The sequence below is a fragment of the Stegostoma tigrinum genome, chromosome 2 (genome assembly GCF_030684315.1).
Source record: "Stegostoma tigrinum isolate sSteTig4 chromosome 2, sSteTig4.hap1, whole genome shotgun sequence".
Lineage (NCBI taxonomy): Eukaryota > Metazoa > Chordata > Chondrichthyes > Orectolobiformes > Stegostomatidae > Stegostoma > Stegostoma tigrinum.
This window is the reverse complement of record NC_081355.1, coordinates 158530244-158551407: the sequence shown is the minus strand read 5'-3', so window position 1 is coordinate 158551407 and position 21164 is coordinate 158530244. Positions and strand designations below refer to the sequence as shown.

General features: G+C 42.2%; 1 protein-coding gene across 1 annotated transcript in view; it reads right to left on the bottom strand.

Moving 5' to 3' along the window:
- Window positions 1-21164, bottom strand: part of LOC125465885 (diacylglycerol O-acyltransferase 1-like) — a 103653-nt gene that overhangs the window by 22543 nt on the left and 59946 nt on the right. The window contains exons 6-10 of the mRNA XM_048559839.2: window positions 17985-18090; window positions 15320-15448; window positions 9012-9083; window positions 3422-3525; window positions 1294-1332 (exon numbers count right to left, since the gene is read on the bottom strand). Of these exons, the coding sequence (XP_048415796.1) occupies window positions 1294-1332; window positions 3422-3525; window positions 9012-9083; window positions 15320-15448; window positions 17985-18090 (450 nt within the window). The remainder of the gene's footprint in view (window positions 1-1293; window positions 1333-3421; window positions 3526-9011; window positions 9084-15319; window positions 15449-17984; window positions 18091-21164) is intronic.

Here is a 21164-nt window from a genome sequence, read left to right as displayed (position 1 = left end):
ATACAACAGGATTGCAACCTGATCGAGGTTGACCTAATGCTTCTCAGACCGCTTCCACCATTACAGACATGTGGGGGAAGAAAGGCAAAGCAGCAGTTAACGCAAATGGGTGGGAATAGGAAGCGTGTTCTGGCTGCGAGAAGACATTAGTTGTCTTTCTTACTATCCATGTGTGATCTTGTCTCTCAACCACTTGTGGAGGCAGCATTTTTACACAGCTAGCTTTCACAATTCCTCTCCTGACAACGACAAAAGCAGCAGAACCAAAATTGCACCCATTTATTTTGATCAAGCAGCTGTGAACAGGATATGTAACTCGTTCATAACCTGCACTTTCAGTAATTGATTGTTGCTGAAACACTTTGGGACCCACTGAGGTCGTGAAAGATGATCAAAAAAATGCTATTTGCTTTTTTGCAGCGTTCACGGTAAATATAAAATCAGGAGCTAAGCTCAAATCCTCAGAAATTATTCAGGCCACAAATTGATATAGTTTGCCAAAGTCATTTGTTGAGGATTGATGCTACAGTATAGTTAAGATCAACTTCTACGCATTGCCCAACCAAAAAGATGTGACTAAAAACTAAATCAGAGCAGCTGAAGCAGATAGCATTAATATTTAATTGAGGGGATTAAAAACAGGAGGGTGGCTGGTATCAGGGGAGGTTTGTGATAGACGCAAAACAGCAGTGCAGAGAAGTTGGGCTGAATGATCCATTTTGTGCTGAAGATTCTATATTAATCCACATAATTCAATAACCAGTGATTTTCTGAGAATCTGATTCATTGTTGGTGAAGTATAGAGGAAGTTTTATGCTGCAGACAGCTTCGCTGTGTCTAGGAATGCTTGATGCTGGATTCAAAAAAATTCTAGTTTCCCTCATGTGACAAACAAATATTTACCAAACCGAATAAGCTCTCTACAATGAACTGTCAAAACTATGAAGAACAAATTGATTAAGCAACAAAATATTTTCGACATCACTTGGCTATCATGGTGATGAGGGCCGGTTCAGCTCCCACCTATAAACCAGCTCAGGACACAGCTAATGACTAGGTCACCCCTTAAAAAGCCAAAAGGACTGCAGATACTGTAAATCAGGAACAAAAACAGAAGTTGCTGGAAAAGTTCAGAAGGTCTGGCAGCATCTCTGAAGAATAATGACAGTGAATGAAATGTTAACTCTGATTATTCTTCAGAGATGCTGCCAGACCTTCTGAACTTTTCCAGCAACTTCTGTTTTTAAACCCCTTAAAAAACGGTGGGTTACTCCAAATTCAGAACTGGCTCACCTGCTGAACTAACCCCACTTGTAACTGGATCAGAAAAAGCTGTAAAAGGAAACAAATATTGTATCAGGTATATACAAGAAATGGGAAAGCATTGAGTAATAAGGATGCTCCATGCGAGATATCAGTACAGGAGGAAGTCATTCAGTCCCTCACACCTGTCCCACTGTCTACTACATTATGGCTTCAAACCCCATTGACATCTTTACTCAGTAGTAAATTTAACTGATTCCAGTTAAATTTCAACTGGCCACCCCACACTGAGAATTTAGAAATTTCAGAATCCTATAACCGTGTGTGGAGAGATGCTTCCTGACTTCACTCCCAGTCCAGTTCTAATTTTAAGACTGCACCCTTTATACTGGAACTCATTCACAGATAAAGTTGTTTCTCTACATTTACTCTTTCCAGTTTGTTGATTTAAGATAATCCTTGAAAGCTCTAAATGTAGCAGAAAGTGCCAACAGTGACCCAGTGGGCAGCACTGTCACCCGAGTCATGAGGCTTCAGGCTCAACACTGACTCAGTGGTTCAGTGCCAACACTGTTGGAAGCGATATCTTTCATAGAAGACTTTAAACCAATAGTTGGACGACTGCAAAAGATCTCATGACACAATTAGGAAGAGCAGGGGAGTTTCCCCAAAGACCTGGGGGTGCAAGGTAGCTCAACAGTGAGCACTGCTGCCACACAGCACCAGGGAACCAGGTTAAATTCCTGCCTCGGGCGACTGTCTGTGCAGTTTGCACATTCTCCCAGTGTCTGCGTGCATTTCCTCCGGGTGCTCTGGTTTCCTCCCGCAGAACAAAGATGTGCAGGTTAGGTGGATTGGCCATGCTAAATTGCCCAAAGTGTTCAGGGATGTGTAGATTATGTGAATTACAGGGAAAAGGGGTCAGGAGATGGATCTGGATGGGATGATCTTTGGGATGGCAGTGTGTCTTGTCAGGCTGAAGGGCCTGTTTCTATACTGTTGGGATCCTTTGACTGATTCTACAAATATCTCTCGGTCAGCGCCAGAAAACAGTTTAGTTGCTCGTTACTAAGTTGTTGTTTGAGAATGCTTGCTGGGCACAAACTTTTTGATGTCGTTCCCACACTACAACAATGACTACACTCTAAACGTACTTCATTGGTTTTGAACTTTCTGGTGGTTGAGAGACATGCTATAAAAAATGATAGATGTGGATTTGTAAGTCTGCATCAATTTTATGCATACTGTCCTCAATTTAACCTGTTAAGTTCTGGTAACTGGCAACTCTCATATACTTAATTACTGACCATTCGATGCTTAGCAACCATAGGAACATATTACTGCAGATGCTGGAATCTGTACTGAAAACAAGAAACGCTGGAGATGTGGGTCAGACAGCATCTGCAGAGAGAGACAGCAAGCTAACATTGAGCCTAGATGACTCTTCATCAGAGCTGAATTGAAGTTTGGAGGGGGCAACATTTATGCTATTGTTTTGGGGCATGGGGCTTTGGGGGTATAGGGTGCTGGTCTGCTGCCTGATTATCTAGTTTGAGATGATAGCACAGCTGTACCAAAAGAAATGTCTTCCACTGCTGCAAAACACTAAACAGTGGGGGAAATGTTCCACTGCATTGGCAATGCAGAAGCTCTGTTTGAGATGAAGGATTCCATCCTCAATTTGGCATTAGACCTGTAATAATAAAGGTCTTGCAATCTGCCACATCGTTAACTCAAAAACAGATACAGAATTGTGAAAATAGCCAGGGTTTTCCACTGGTTGGAGATATAGACACATGGAAAATAAATGAGAGCTGTTTGAGGTTTCCTCCACCCCAACCCTTTTACAGTCAACATGCAGATTATCACATTCAGAACGCCCCAACACTGAGGGAGACTTGCATTCTTACTGAAGCAGGGGTTCCTACTTTTAAGAGAAATGGGAACATTTAAATTAGATTCACTGATATTTACAAAGGGCAATCAGTCTCCTTATTTAAGTAACTCCATCTTAGCAGTTTCCACTTTTTTCAGGTTGAGATGCTGGGCGTATTTACATTCTCCTGTCCCTCGCAACCCCTACACAGGATATATTCTGGAGCCCAAAGGGATCGATTTTAACAGGTTCTGGAATGGAACGGAGTCTAAAATTGCTCACCATTTCAAACATTCTCCTCAGTAAGAACCGCTTTCGAATCCGGGGCGACCGGGGAAAATTTAGCTCATAGCACAGGGTGGGAGCAAATAGGAAATAATACATGTCTAGAAAACAAATGGAAACAAAAACAAAAACAAAAACATCAAATAACGGGAGGCAGTTAAAGTAAAAGAAACAAAGAATCAGAATGGCAGGGAAGGAAACATGCCGTGTGCCAGAGTTTGGACCTTCATGATTCCCAGTCTTACCTCATAGGCAACATGCAACTTACCTCTGAAACGGCGCACACAATCTGTACCACCACAATCTGCTCCTCAGAGCAGCACGCTTAATAGTTAACGACTTACCAAAAACTTCAAGGATAATTAAAAAACGGGCAATAAATCCTAGAATAACTGTTGTGCAGTATAGAACATTGCTGCACAAAGACATATTGTTAGAAGTTTTTCATTTTGCACTCATTGATATGATTCGCAAGAATGCTAAAGTAAGAAACCAGCATTTCTCCCATGAGGACAGCATTAATTGATTGGCAAAATTTACACTACGGAGAATATACCAGTTAATGATGATTGACGGTTAACCGCCAGTATGTTTAAATTTTAAATAAAGTCGCCAATTCTGATTAGTCAAGGCATTGCCCTGAGAAATGAATCAGTAAATGGGTGTCACCTATTTTCTTGAGTGAAACATGTGCAGACTGGACTTGTTATGTTGGCAAAGAACAGGATTTTCATATTGCTATGTAGTTTGCAGTACAGCAAACAATTTCACCAATCAGAAACAAGCTGGCAATTAATCAGCGGTCACCTCACAGTACAAATGCTGGCTGCGCTGCCCTCCCCTGCCGTGCTCCCACACATGAAATTTGCAAGAAAATCAATCTTTCAACAATATCACAATCTTATGACAGTGGAGGCAATTTGATGCTTTGTACCTGTTCTAGCTCTTTGAAGGAGTAATTCAATACACACCCCGATCTTTTCCGCTGCTTACAATTTTGTTCTCTTTTGGAGGCGTATTTCTAATTTCTGACTCCAAGTTATTACCGAACCTGCTGTTTCTATCCCTCATTCAACTTGTGCATTCCAGATTATACTAACTCACTGTGCTTTTTCTGATGAAGGGTCTCGGCCCGAAACGTCAGCTTTTGTGCTCTGAAGATGCTGCTTGTCCTGCTGTGTTCATCCAGCTCCACACTTTGTTAACTCGGATTCTCTAGCATCTGCAGTTCAGTCTCTTGTGTAAATCAGTCTGCCCCAATTCCCCTACCTCCCCTATTACCAATTCATCCATCAGTTGAAGGAGTTTTTCCTCAACATCCTCTAGTAAAACCAAGGATCTCTCGAGGGTACTATATGAAAAGTATTATGTAAGCATAATGTTTTCCTTCTTGCTTTCAAAAAAAAACACACAGGGGTAACTAAGTATAATGTAAATTATCTCAAAGGGTTAATCTCACCTTTCCCTGTTAAATGATATTCTTAAAAAAAACCTCAAAACACCTCAACGAAAGACTGTTCTAACTTCATCCTTTTAATCTCATCAGTCACCTCAACAAGACTTTGTTCCAGTCTCTTCTTAAATTACAAAGACTTGCAGATTATAATCACCAGGGGGCAGAGTAAGCTTATTTACTGCATCCCACACAAAGCTGACACTGCAACTGTTCACGGTAACATGTCCAACATATTTCTTGCCCCATTCCAATCCAGGAATTCACAAAATCATTTCTGCCTGCCACGAAGGATGTGTCATAAGAAAAATGTTAGGCAATCCAAATCCTAGTCTTCAGGGAATGTTACCAAACTGGCTTTGTTTTGCCTTGTTGAGAAAACTAGGAGTGATCTCACTGAAGATCATGCTAACAGAAGCACAAATTTCTTCACCCTGAGAAAGGATTCACATGAAGGGGAATAGCTGATTGATTTAACATTACTTCTTAATATGTAATTTAATACAAAATGTTATTAATGCTCAAAACAGAAATGAGGGCTGACAGATTATGTTTTGTGAGATTCATGAGGATAACTTTTAAGTATTTATTCTTGGGATGCAGGAATTCCTAAAGCCGACATTTACTGACCACTCCCAACTATGAGGAAACATGTAGTTTGGTAATACAGCTTACTCACTTCACAGGATAAGAGTCAGCTACCCAATATGGGGTGGGTGTTACACATCAACAAGAAAAGGAAGGAGAGATTTTACAATGACCCATTAATTTGGTCATCAATTCTACTTGGATTTAAAGCTGAATTCAAATTCAAAAAACTCAAGACTGCATCTGAACTTGCCCTATTTTGGATGAGTAGTCCAGTAACATAACTATATCCAAATGCTAATCTATAGCAAATAGATTGACCGTTTGGCTTAGTGGGCTTTAGCATTTCATGAAGAGCAATCAGCCTTGGTAGACGTTTAGAGCCATATTTGTAGCATAGCACTGGACGGAACCATGTTCTCCACCATGCCAGTGCTGGCTGTTAATTGTAAATATTTCCTAAGCGACCTGTTCAGAGGGGTTATGGTACATCTCTGAAGTAGGTGGGAGTTGAATCCAGACTTTATTCTTTTATTCGTTCCCAGGATGAGGTGGGAGTTGAACCCAGACTTTATTCATTCCCAGAACGAGGGCATCACTGGCTAGGCAGCATTTATTGCCCATCCCTAATTGCCCAGAGGGCACTTCAGAGTCAACCATATTGCTGTGGGTCTGGAGTCACACGTAGGCCAGACCAGGTAAGGATGGCCGTTTCCTTCCCTAAAAGGCATTAGTAAACCAGATGGATTTTTCCGACAATTAACAATGAATTCAATAAATAAGACCGTGAATCCAAATTCCATCATCTGCTGTGGCAGGATTGAAACCCAGGTCCAGAACGGTATCAGAGTATCTAGATTAACAGTCCAGCAAAAATATCACTAGGCTATCACCTTCCAATGCATCACAAAGCCCCTCCAGCTATTGATTGTTGATAGAACATTTCTAATCAATCTGTTCAGATTTGTTATAATGCCCCTCTGGAGCAGGGCAAGCTTGAATCCAGGCCCGACCTTTGAGCCAGAAGATCTGGGTTCAAGTCCTACCTGTCTTGGAGATGTCATAATAGGTCTGAACAAGTTCGTTAATTAAAAAATAAATGAAATCTGTGCTAGTTCTGTTTCGTGCCCATACTTGTAGCGTATGTTGCTGTGAAGCGTGCAAAGATTTGGGTCTAGTTTGATCCCTCATCCACTGGCTCTCAGAATTAAAACACCAACTCCCCGCTGGAATAATCAGAACCAAATTCCACTGCACTATAAATTCATTTCATTTAAAATATATACCTTTTGTCCCTTAGAAGATGCAAAAGCCTCAGCTTCAACCATCTCAATGTGACAGTGTTCCATCATTCCGCTGCCCAAGAAAATTTCAACTCCCTGCCTCTCTGACTACAGATAATTGCAGTTGATTGTGAGCATTGATACATTTGTCTAGTAAAACTAAGTCAAGTGTGAACATAAATGGAGTCAAGTAAAGATGAACTCAAATCGTATTTCAAAGCAGGACAGCTGCAGGGCCTTAATGCACGATTCCTGCTCTAATATTTATAGAATCCATAGAACAAAATCCAACAGTATGGAAACAGGTCATGCAGTCCAACAACTCCACAACGATCCTCCAAAAGCATCCCACCCAGACCCATTCCCCAACTCTATCCCTGTAACCCTGCATCTCCCCTGGCTAACCCACACATCCATGAACACTATGGGTAATTTAGCATGGCCAATCCACCTAACTTGCACACCTTTGGACTGTAGGAGGAAACCGGAGCACCCGGCAGAAACAGGGAGAAGGTGCAAACTCCACACAGGCAGTCACCGGAGTGTGGAATTAAACCTGGGTCCTTGGCGCTGTGAGGCAGCAGCACTAACCATTGAGCTGCCACATATTCTGCATCGTTTCCGAACATCAACCATCATACAGGACAAAACAAAATAGTAGTTACTGACTTGTTAAGTTGAAGCCTCACACTAATAAGGCTTAATCTTGAGCCCACTTTTTTGTAAATCTATACTTCATGGAGCTGACAGTGGCTTTCTTTAACTCAGTTAAACTTAGCCCCCCACCCCCATCTCTCTCCTGAAGGCAATTAGCCATCAGCTGCTCAAGACGGTTCCCATTCTTTATTTGGAGCATCACAGCAAACTCGCACCCTAACCCAACTACAACAAAACACTTGTTAGTAAGAAATTACACAGTGATGAGGAATTTAGTGGTGCCAACAGTTATCCAGAACACACACACAAGCTAACAAATGTTCAAGTCAAACTTGTCTTTGATGGGGAACAGGTAAACTTCGGATTTGAGAGAAATTTTTCTTTGCTTCAGTGGGGATTCAATGAAAGGAGCAGCAAGGTCAAATGTTTGAAGAAATGATGAAGGCAATCCAGTGACAATATGAGAATACAACAGAAGCTTTATGATTCACTATGAAATGTTCTGCGAGCAACTAATAATCAAAGACATTGTGAAATGTCAAAATTAAATTATAGCAAGTCATGGTGACAAGGAATTAAACTGTGCAATTTATTCGGATGAAAACACCTGAATTATACCAGGACATTAAACCACGGTGAATTATAGAATTGTACAGTATATTCAGCCCATTGTGTGCTGGCTCTCTGAAAACCTATCCAATTAGTTTCACTCACCTGCTTTTTACACATCATCTTGCAAATTTGGAATTGCTTTCTCCCATGTTCAGCATTTTCCCCCAAGACAAATGGCAGGCTGGGGCAAGACGTTTACTAGAGAACGCACACTGATTCCCAACTCTACACAAAACATCTGCAATGCTTCCCAAGTACAACATACTGAAGATAAATTATTGACTGAACCACAGTGGCAGCAGAAGTTCTCATCTGCAGACATGCCACAGAAAGTGTCCCTACTTTAGTTCAGGTATTTGTTAAGCCTTTTCTCTCCTTCCCATGCTCACCTGTTCAATTACACCTTATAACAAAGTGACTCTCAGATTGTCAAAATGTCAACAACCAGGACTGTACACCACAGAAGCAGACCCTTCAATCCAACTCATCAATGACGACCACATATCCTAAATGAATCTGGTCCCACATTCCTCTAAACCCTTCCTTTTCATATAGACATCCAGACGCCTTTTAAATGCTGTAATTGTACCAGCCTCCACCACTTCCTCCAGCAGCTCATTCCATACAGGCACTACTCTCTGGATAGAAAGGTTGCCCCTTGGGTCTCTTAAATCTTCCCCCCCTTACCTTAAACCTATGCTGTCTCGTTTTGGACTCCCTTACCCTGGGGACAATGCTTTTACTATTCACCCTATTGCTGCATCTCATGATTTTATAAACCTCTATAAAGGTCACCCTCTCGGCCGATGATGCTCCAGAGAAAATAGCCCTCAGTCTATTCAGCACCTCCCTGCAGCTCAAACCCTCCAACCCTGACAACATCCTTGTAAATCTTTTCTGAATCCTTTCAAGTTTAATAACATCTTTCCTATAGCAAGGAGACCAGAATTGAACACAGTATTCCAAAAGACTAAAATCATAAAACCCTTCTCACCTTTGTACGTCAGGTTCCCTGGATACATGACTACCGATTGCACTGCTTCTCCATTCTCTTTCAAGCCCGGAGCTACAAAACAAATCAAAAAGTTATTCCAGCACTGCCACAGCTCAAATCTAAATATTGTTATAGTTTGTGCAAACTGTTTACATTAAACTGATGAATACACTGAAGAATCTCACTGCAGTTCACATACTATAAATCTTTAGCTTCTGCAGGTGGCACCCTCCTACACGCGATGAAATTAGAGGCATTCAACTCTTTTTTTGAGGACATGGTTTAAGGAAAGCAGCAATGACACTGCTTACAACCTTGTTCAGCAAAAATAAGTAGGATTTCTTTAAAATGTTTCTGATTTGGAGCAGAGTGGGGATGAAGCTCTTGCATAATTGAACCTGAATTTAAATGAACTAATATGATGCAAGTCTTGCTTTTTTGTTGGATGTGAGGAATGTGAATTTGTAAGAAATTACTTTGGCATTCTTAACACCTCATCAATATGGACCTAGTGAACAGAACATTAACTGGGACTAGGAAATTGCAAATACCACCTGTGTCACAGGATGTCTTCGTCATGGGGAGTGAGTACATTGTTATAAAACTCCCTGGACTTGGGAGAACAGGCCAGAAGGCAGAGTTTCAGATGGGGGAAGACCATGGAGGCTCATTTGTCCAGTATGTTTGAGAGTGATCAACTGATTTCTACACACTAAAATATCACAGGATAAGAACCGCAAATTCAAAAACATGAATGGTCTTCTCTCCTATTGTCTATGTCTTTAAATTAGAACGTCAAACTCTCCTCGGCTCACACTGATTCTTCAGTATAGTACAGGGAATCCTGAATTGTTTAAAAAAAAAGTACTTAGTGGTTTCAGGTGGACATACATTGACCCAGAAGAATTCTATTCACGAGCTGAACAAAACCTGCCCTTAGAAAACCAAAACATCTGACCATTTATCTTAAATAAGTGACAGCACTTTGAAAGAGCATTTTATTTGATGGTTCAAGGATGTGAAAAATGCTGGACTGTATAAAGTCTAGTTCAATCGATTGTCATGTTATTGTTGGGTGAGTGTTGTCTCTGTTGTAGCCACCACGAAAGCCTTTGATTCTAACAGGACACGATCTAACCAGTTCAGTGCTTTGATGCCCGATACTGTCAGCCTTCAGTGTAAATGCTGAAGGGAGGGGAAAAAAGCACTGTAAAAGAATTATGGAAAGTTTATAGCATCTGCCTATTCCACTTTCTAGCATTTAATCCACTGGCTCTGCAGGATTTCACTCGAGGTGCTTATCCAGACACCTCTTACGTTGAGGATCTCTGCCTCTATCCTCTCATCTCCCCTCTAATCTTTTTACTAAGTACTATAAACTTGTGCGCTCCCCACCACCCCGAAGCTAAGGTAATTTGGCCCCTCATCCATGCTATTTAGGCTGCTGTCAATTTTAATTGTAGAATCCCTGCTCCGATGAAGGGGGCCATTTGGCACATGGAGTCCACACTAGCCCACTGAAGAGCATCCCACCCAGACCCACCCCTTATCCTATCACTGCACTTTCCACCCTAGACACTATGGGCAATTTAGTATAGCCAATCCATCTCACCTGCACATCTTTAGACTGTGCACCTCAAACAAATCTCCCTTAGGCCTCTGTTCCAAGGTGGACAATCCCAGCCTATCCAATCTTTCCTCACAGCTGCATTTTTCCAGTCCTCACAATCTCCTCGTAAGTTTTCTCTGCAGCCCCTCTAGTGCAAGTACATCCTTTCTGTAATGAGGTGACCACAACTGCACACAGTACTCAAACTATGCCCTAACTAATCACTTTTAGTAATAATTATTCAGCTCTAATTTTCCAAATGATTATGTTTAATACAGGTTCCAAAGTTCCATATTAACTTCCAACAAGGTACTGCAGGGAGGGGAACCAATGTCAGAGCTACTGGTCTTGGACTGGGCTTTTTCCATAGAGGGGTAGTGGACTCTCCTGCCTAATTGGAAGGCCCCACAAGCTCTAGGGGGACAGGGGACAGAGGACAGGACAGAACAGACCCTCCGTCCACGATGTTATGCCGACCTATTATCCTACTAAGATCAAACAACCCTGCATACCCTACATTTTACTGTCATCCATGTGCCCATCCAAGAGTCGCTTATACGTGTCTAAAGTATCTGACGAGCCTTTGCATCTGCATGCCTTTCCAACTTCTCCAACCCTGTAACTCCTTCAATGAGACTGTTACTAAGAAAAATCTTATCGCGCACATGATTACAATATCAATACTTCACATTAACCACAGCCTAAATATTTACAGGTAACCCAGTCAAAATGTCACTTAATAGCACTGCCCTACACCATCTCTAAAAACAACTTAAGCTGCTGGGTACATCGTTACTCATATCAACACCACTGGGGCATGCTGTCAAGCCCAACTGAAGCCCAGAGAACAACAACAAGACTAAAGTGTCTTTCCCTGAAACAGTAACATGGTCTCTTTTCAGTTGTGTTTTTCAGTATTAGCATTTAAATGTTACAGCAATAGAAACAGGTCTTTTGCAATTTGTCTCGAATTACCAGCCTTGCTCATTTTCTCTTTACACCCTTTCACTTGTCTCACTCTTCAAATAACCATGATTTATTCTGACATTAATTTATCGGACTGGCCTCAAAAACAGCTTGCACTGTGACCGCGTTCTGTGTGAAGTCTTCACTTTAACGATTTGAGATTATTGATATGGAAAGACACATGGCACACACAACAGCTGAGCGAAAACAATCAATCAATACCAATCCAAGCAGAAAGATACAGGCTATGTTAGATTTGCTTGTTTCATATCTTCACCAGGTCAGGAGTCACACAACACCAGGTTATAGACCAGCAGGTTTATTTGAAAACTCAAGCTTTTGTCAGGTCACCTGACAGAGGAGCAGTGCTTCGAAAGGGGTCCGAGATTTCAAATAAACCTCCTGGACTGTAACCTGGTGTCCTGTTACTTCTGACCTTGTCCACCCCAGTCCAACACCGGCACTGCCACATCTTATCTTTACAGATACAGACACATGATGCACTGGGGAAAAAAAAAATCAGAGTTAGTCTGCAGGCGATTAAGTGATTAAGAAGGCTAATGGAATATTGCTGTTTATTGCAAGAGGAATTGAATATAAAAGTTGACATCTTGCTGGAGCAGTACAGACCACACGTGCAGTACAGCAATAGAAGCAAAATACTGTAGATGCTGGAAGTCTGAAATAAAATTAACGCATACTGGAACCACAGGAAGCGGGGAAGATCCTTAATAATTACATTATATCTGTATTTACCAAGGAGGAGGACATGATTGACGTTAAGGCCAGGGATAAGTGCATGAATACTTTAGAGAACATCAACATATTAAAGGAGAAAGTTTTGGGTGTCCTAAATTGCATTAAGATAGACAAGTCCCCAGGGCCAGACAGGATCGATCTGGGGTTTCCGCGAGAGGCAAAGGAAGAAATAGCTGGGGCATTAGCAAATATCTGCACATCCTCTTTGACCACAGGCGAGGATTCAGAGAACTGGAGATTAACAAGTGTCGTTTCCTTGTTTAAGGAAGGAAGCAGGGATAATTCAGAAATTCTCGGCTCGCAAGTCTGACATCTTTGGTGGGGAAGCTCTTGAAGAAGATACTCAGGGACAGGACATATGCATATTTGGAAAAAGTATGGACTAGTTAAAGACAGGCAGCATTGTTTTGCATGGGTAAGGTCATGTCTCACCAACCTGATCAAATTTTTTGAAGACGTGACAAAGATAATTGATGAGGGAAAGGCTGTGGATGTAGTTCATATGGACTTAGAAGGGCATTTGATAAAGTCCCACAGAGCAGCTTGGTACAAAAACGAAAATCACATGGGATTTAGGGTGAGCTGGCTAGATGTATAGAAAACTGCTTGGTCATAGTAGACAGAGGGCAGCAACGGAAGGGTGTTTTTCAGAATGGAGACCGGTAACTAATGGTATTCCACAGGGATCAGTCTTCGATCCTCTGGTGTTTTAGTATATATAAATGATCTGCAGGAAAATCTGGGTGGTCTGGTTAGTAAGTTTGCCAATGACATGAAGATTGATAAATTTCTTGATAGTGCCAATGATTGTGAACGTATACAACAGGATATAGATAGATTGGCAAATTGGCCACAGAAATGTCAGACAGAGTTTAATCCACCAGACAAATGCGAGATGATGCATTTTGGAGGATCAAATTTAAGTGTGAATTATACTGTTAAATCCTTCGGAATATTAACATATAGACATATCTGGATGTGCGGGTCCACAGTTCCCTAAAAGTGGCAAAACAGGTATTCACGGTGATTAAGGCAGCAAATGGCAAGCTTGCCTTCATCGGCCAGGGCATGGAGTACAACAGTTGGCAAAACATACTGCAGCTATATAAAATCCTGGTCAAGCACTTGGAGTATTGTGTGCCATTTTCGTTGCGGAGGCTTTGGAGAGAGTGCAGAGAAGGTTCACCAGGGATGTTGCCCAGTCTCAAGGGCATTGGCTATGAGGAAAGGTTAAAAAGGCTAGGACTGTTTTCACTGGAAAGATGGCAGCTGAGGGGAGACCTGATAGAGGTCTACAAAATCATGAGAGATGCAGATAGGGTGGATAGTGAGAGGCTTTTTCCCCCCAGAGTTAAAGTTTCTTTTCCAAGGGGGCACAGGTTCAAGGTTAGAGGGGGAAAAGTTTAAGGCAGATGTGTGAGGGAAGTCTTTCATGCAGAATAGTAGAAGCCTGGAATGGGCAGCCAGAGAAGGTGGTGAAAGTAGACACATTAGTGACATTTAAGAAACATCTGGGTGGTTACATGAAAAGGGAGGAAATAGAGGGATATGGACCGATTAAGGGCAGAAGGTTTGCTTTTCAGTTTAGTCAGGGCATGATGATCGGCACCGGCTTGGAGGGCCGAAGGGCCTGATCCTGTGCTGTACTTCTCTTTTGTTCTTTAGTTTAAGAGGTACCTTGACAAATACATGAATAGGAAGGGAATTGGAGATATGGGCTGCAGAGAGGCAAAGTGCTTTTTTTTTCAGAAAGGTGTCCTGGGTCGGTGCAGGTTTAGCAGGCCGAACGGCCTGTTCCTGTGTTGTACTGTTCTTTGTATCCATTGAAGTTCAAAAGAATAAGAGGCAGTCTTATTGAAATACACAAGATCCTGGAGGAACTTGATTTGGTTGGGGTGGGGGGGGAAGGAGGTGCTGAGAAATAGTTTCCTTGTGGGAGAGACTAAAACTAGGCAACAGCTTAAAAACATTAGGTATAAAATTCGGAACTGATGAGAAGTAAGTTTTTTCCTTCTCAAAATGGAGTCTTGGGAATTCTCTCTCCCAAACAGTGGCAGAGGTGGAAATTGTATCAGAGATAATGGGAACTGCAGATGCTGGAGAATCCAAGATAATAAAGTGTGAAGATGGATGAACACAACAGGCCAAGCAGCATCTCAGGAGCACAAAAGCTGACGTTTCAGGCCTAGACCCTTCAGAGAGGGGGATGGGGAGGGGGTTCTGGAATAAATAGGGAGAGGGGGGAGGGGGACCGAAGATAGAGAGAAAAGAAGATAGGTGGAGAGGAGAGTATAGGTGGGGAGGTAGGGAGGGGATAGGTCAGTCCAGGGAAGACGGACAGGTCAAGGAGGTGGGATGAGGTTAGTAGGTAGGAAATGGAGGTGCGGCTTGAGGTAGGAGGAAGGGATGGGTGAGAGGAAGAACAGGTTAGGGAGGCAGAGACAGGCTGGGCTGGTTTTGGGATACAGTGGGGGAAGGGGATGAGCTGGGCTGGTTGCGTGATGCAGTGGGGGGAGGGGACGAACTGGGCTGGTTTTGGGATGCGGTGGGGGAAGGGGAAATTTTGAAGCGGGTGAAGTCCACATTGATACCATTGGGCTGCAGGGTTCCCAAGCGGAATATGAGTGGCAGAGGTGGACTCATTGGATATTTTAAGGCAGAAGTAGATAGGTTCTTGACTAACAAACAGTCAGTGATCATCAGGGTAGACAAATATGTAGAGTTGAGGCCACAATCAGATCAACCATGATCTACTGAATGGCACAACACGCAAGATGTGTTGGTGGGGGTGGGGGCGATGGTGGGTGCTGGATGGCTGACTCCTGCTCTTAGTTCACATCTTTGTAACTAGCTCTGCCTCTCCCACCACAGCTACCGCCTTGGTCCAGCTGTTCCAGCACTTTTCTCCCCTCTTTTGGTCATTATATGTTTGGAGTTGCGAAAGGTATTGTAATCCCAAATCTTAGATGCTCACCTGACAAAGATCTCACCAGAGTCTTCACTTTTGCTCGGCGCAGTTCTCGACACCATTTGTTTACGTCTTTGTATGAGTAGAGTTTCAGAAACTGAATGGTGTAGCACATCAGTGCCAACACAGCGCCCACTACAGAACGAGAAACAAAGACACTTAAAACAACACATTTTAGAAACTAGGCACAGAACAGGGTCCTTCAGATCTAGCCACGTGGGAGGAGACCAGACAAAAGAAAAATACAAAGAAGGAACAAAAGTGGGCCACTCGGCCCTCCGAGCCTGCTCGGCCTTTGAATAAGACAGTAGTTGATCTAATTTTAATCTCAACTCTACATTCCTCCATATCGCTGATTATCTTTCAGTGTTTTGATAATCAAGAATAATATCTAAATCTGCCTTAAAACTATTTAAAGATTTTGTATCCACTGCTTTTTGAGGAAGGGAATTGTAAAGACACTTAGCCCTAAGAGGAAAAAAAATCTCTCAATGTTTGGAATAGGCACCCTCTTGTTTTTAAACAATGAGCTCCCAGCTACAGATTCTTCCACAAGAGGAAATATCGTTTCCACGTCCACAAGATAAAGTCCCCTCAGGATCTTCTGTTTCAATGAAATCACCTCTGATTTCTCTGAACAGGCCTGGTCTGCCTAATCCTTCCCTATAAGGCAATCTGTACATTCCAGGTAAGTCTAATAAACTGTCTCTGAACTGTTTCCAATGCTCTAACTTCCTTCTGTAAATATAGTGACCTGTACTGTACACAGCATTCCAGCTGTGGTATCACCATTGCCCTGTGAAGTGCAGCATTACCACCCTACTTTTACATTCAATTTCCCTCACTGACATTCTATTTGCTTTCCTGGTTACTTGCTGTACCTTCACACTAACCTGTAGCTCATTCACTTGGACATCCAGAGCACGATCTCAAGTCTGCAACCTCTCACCATTTAGATGATGTGCTTGTCTTTGCTTCTGCCAAAATCAACACATTTTTCCACATTTCCCAGAACTTAGTTTCAGTGAGTGGGCAATCTATATCCCTTTGTTAGCTCCTTATGTCCTCTTCACAACTCGCTCTCTTATCAATAGGCTAATAGCTGGTATGAATGGATTGCCCATCAATGTGTCACCAGCAAGTTCAGCTACCATACCTTGGTCCTTTCAACCAGATCATTTCTATAAAACTTGTAAAGAGATGAAACCCCGGCACTGATCCCTGTGGCACACCACTCGGGACATCTGCCAGACTGTGAAAATCCAATTTATTCCTACACTTTGCTTCCTGTTAGCAAACCTAGATATCCTAGTAAAGCAAATTTGCTTTTAAGAAAAAAAAGGTCTTGGGATAAGGGCATCGCTGGCAAGCCTAGCATTAGGTGCACATCCTCAACTGGCCTGGAGGTCAGCACCCTAACTCACGTCAGGGGTAACAATGAGCCACCTCCTCAAAATGGCGTAGAACATCTAGTGCAAGTTCACATACAGGGAAGATGATCCAAGAATCTGCTCCAACAGTCAAGGAATGATGTGGTATTGTACTTCAAAAACAGAAAGAAACGTGTCAATAATCAGGTCAGAGGTGGTAGCAACATTAAAATTGTTAGCCTTGCTGCACTACAGCAGATGGTCAAGTTTTGATTGACCAAACAGCCTTTTCTCACCTCAGTGGATGCGCACGGCTCCAAATTACAGAAAAGATTGAGCCCTTTGAAGGAAAAAGGTGATTTGTGAACCCTGTTCAAAGTTGAAGAAAGCTAATAGCATGCTGGCCTTCATAACAAGAGGAACTGAGTATAGGAGCAAAGAGGTCCTTCTGCAGATGTACAGGGCCCTGGTGAGACCGCACCTGGAGTATTGTGTACAGTTTTGGTCTCCAAATTTGATGAAGGACATTCTTGCTATTGAGGGAGTGCAGCGTAGGTTCACGAGGTCAATTCCAAGAATGGCGGGACTATCATATGTTGAAAGATTGGAGCGACTGGGCTTGTATACGCTTGAGTTTAAAAGGATGAGGGGGGAATCTGATTGAGACATAAGATTATTAAGGGATTGGACACTCTGGAGGCAGGAAGCATGTTTTTCCCCTGAAGGGTGAGTCCAGAACCAGAGGACACAGTTTAAGAATAAGGGGTAGGCCATTTAGAACAGAGTTGAGGAAAAACTTCTTCACACAGAGAGTGGTGGATAAATGGAATGCTCTACCCCAGAAGGCAGTGGAGGCCAACTCTCTGGATAGTTTCAAGAAAGAGATAGATAAAGCTCTTAAAGATAGTGGAATCAAGGGTTATGGGGATAAGGCAGGAACAGGATATTGATTGTGGATGATCAGCCATGATCATAATGAATGGTGGTGCTGGCTCAAAGGGCCGAATGGCCTACTCCAGCACCTATTGTCTATTGTCCAATGCTAGAATACTCTGTTCTATAACTGCATAGACTCTCAGGTAATTAAGCAGACATTTAAGACCTGCTGCCATCCTCGGCATAACCTAAACGCAGGCCAGAATTTTTACTGCACTAGATGATCCCGAAAGCTATTGCTGGTTTGTAACCAAATAATTTTCAAAATAACAGGGCTTCTCCATAGAACCAAAACTACAGTTAGAGTCTTCTACAAGGAAGGTACATTGACCCTCTTTCCCCTAACTGCCATCTACTGTACTCACCTGGGGTTATTGAGTCAACTGTTAAAACCACAGCTGCAGGGAAGGATAGAATGGCGATCAGGTTAACTGTATGCAAAACCAACCCAAATCGCTCAGATAAAACACCCTGTGGAGAAAAAGAATTGCAAGTCAAGGGATAATGAGTAGCAAATGGCCTTTCTTCAAGGTGATTGTTATTTCAAGTGTGACATACCTTTAGACTAATTTGAAAAGAAATGAGGTTCCTTGTATGAGCTTTAGAAACTACAGGGTCAGGACTTACTTACATGACACGCTAGAGCTTATATCTTGGATTTTCAAACAGGAAATGCTTTACAAGGTTAAACAGGCCAGAAAAAAAAAGTCATCTCTATCCTTGTCTCTGTGGCTGCAATCTAACCACCACCGAATCCCATCCCACTGCAATACCAAGGCTATAAAAGGAGACTATATGTGTCTAGAATTACGGCCTTGGCTGTATTGCTGAGGGAAATAATACATCTGCAAGCATCTCAGCACGTGAGAAAGGTGTGCAAGAAGTCAGGTTCAAGGTCCCTTTAGCATCCTTGGAGTAAAAAGCACAATGCTCAGAAGTTGGCTGTCACGTTCTTAGCTGCAATTAGTTCTACAGGTCAGTAAAAGTTTACAAAATGAGGGGTATGGATACGATGAGTAGCCGAGGTCTTTTCCCCAGGGTGGGCAAGTCCAGGACTAGAAGGCACTGGTTCAAGGTGAGACAGAGGAGAAGATTTAAAAGGGACGTAGAGGGCAAATTTTTCACACAGAGGGTGATGCGTGTACGGAATGAGCTGTCAGAGGAAGTGGAGGAGACTGGTACAATTACAACAGTTAAAGGGCAACTGGATGGGTACATGGATAGGAAGGCTTTAGAGGGATATGGGCCAAATGGGACTAGATTAATTTACGATATCTGATCGGCATGGACGAGTTGCATCAAAGGGTCTGTTTCCATGTTGTACATTTCTAGGACTCTAACACAGGAGTGAGAATGATAGAGGGATGCTTACTCATCAAAACAGCCCTAGATCAAATTGGAGTGCAATACCTAGATTAATGTGAGATTCTGCTAACTTAGAGATTTGGTCTGGAATCAATCCCCATTTCAAAGTAAAATAAATCAGGCACAATCAAATAGATATGCACTAGTTTACAAGCTCCAAGCACAAATGGACATGGTACAAAATGTAGAAATTTGATACTGCTATAGTTAGGTGCACAGTCATGTATATACGGAAGCCAAACAATTGTAGGCTGCATAGCACTGGACAAGCAATGCTGTCAAAGTCAGGAATGGGCAAGTTAAGTTCCGAATAAAATACCCCCTCCATACCCGTCAATGCTGTATAACTCAAACCTTGCAAACTTTAAATTAAAAAATCATCTGAATGTATAGACATAATACTTAGCAATTGCATCATTCACAGATTATTCTTTACTCAGTGAAGATGGAAGTGGGGAATACCACCACTTGCCAAGTCCTCAACACAACAGTCCAAATTTTAAGAAAGTTGTTGAATGTTTCAATGTTGAACAATTTAAGTCATAAGTCCATTAATCGGTGTTCCCATAATGACACTTCACTTGGAACTGGAGGCTTACACCGAATGATTGCAGTTCAAGCGCCAATCCTACCCAAATCAAGTTTGAGATTAGCAAAATGTGGCAACTCTAACCCAGGATAATCAAATTTGCAAACATGATGCCCTGTATTCCACAGGATCTCTGAATTTCCAACACAGGAGGTTGTTCCACTGAATTAGGTTGTGCCTCGCAGCCCACTGAATGGCATTCAAAACCCAAACTGCTGGGAAGGCAAGATCTCAAACATCAAATCACAGTGACAAGTTGAGTGCTTAAAATAATAAAAGGCAATAGAAATAATTGAGATTACACCAATTTCAACAATTTACACAAAAATCAAAATAAATATAAGAATGCACACCTTAAAATAAGAGTGACTGGGGCACTTTGATAAGACACAAATTGAATGGTTGCCTGCATGATTTCTGGTCGCGCCAACGAACTCAAATCGTTATTTTCATTTTGGTTAGGATACAGGCAACACTATTTATTGCCTATCCTATACGTTTATAAAGGCATTGACAAACTAGACACAAAGAGGACATTTCCTCATGTCAATTGTTTAAAACAAAAAAGGGATAGCAGATTTAAAACAGAAATGAGGCAAAGTTTAGTGTTGTGAATCTGTGAAATTCAAACTCCAGATGTGGTGGATGCTGGGACGGAGTAAATTTAAGGAGGTAAGCAAATTTTTAATTCATAATAAGACGAAGGGCTATGGAGAGTGGGCAGTAAAGTGGAGTAAGGGCAAGATAAGATTAGCCACTATTGTATCAAATGGTGGAGCAGATTCGAGGGGGCTGAATTGCCTCCTCATGCTCCTACCTCTTATATTCTTATCCCTACATAACTCAAGGAAACAGTGATGGCATTCCTTTAACATAATCAGCAGCAAACAGAATAATTTAGTGGGCCAAAGAATCAGCCACTTAGAGCCTAGAATCTGTGTGAACCAATTGAGGAGCCAGATTCCTCCCTCTAAAGACTTCAGGAAACTGGGAGCTTTCCAGCTCCCAGATTCGGATTTTCTGAACTTCATTCTAGCTTGCTGTGATGGCTTTTGATCTCACGGTCCGTTATTTGTTTAATATCACAATCACTTGGAGTACCAGGGTCTGGATGAAGGGAATGGGTATGATAACCGCCCTCAAAGCTCCCCAAATATTGGCAGGGAGAAGAGTGATTTGACTGTGATGACTACATGCAGGATTTCCCTTGTTGATTCCTATCTAACAATTCCTCCTTGAAAGGCAGATGTCTGTGAGAACATCAAGAACGAACAAATTCAAGCTTAGCAGAGACCGCCTGTACAAATTTCATGTTAACACTCGCTCTTACAACATTCACCTATCGAACAATGACCATTTGGGGAAAGCCTAATGGATTCTTCAGTCTGTGGAACTGTAGTTGCATGGTTTTAGGACAGGTGAGGCAAAGAAAGGTTTGTTATTTCTCAAATATCTGATTAGAGGCATGACCTGTTCGCCCACGGATCCAGCCCTCTGAAGGACAGTGGCCTACACTGGGGGGGGGTTTCCACAATGACAAGCAATCCACTTCCTCCAATATTTATACAAGTACCAAAACTATCCAACAATT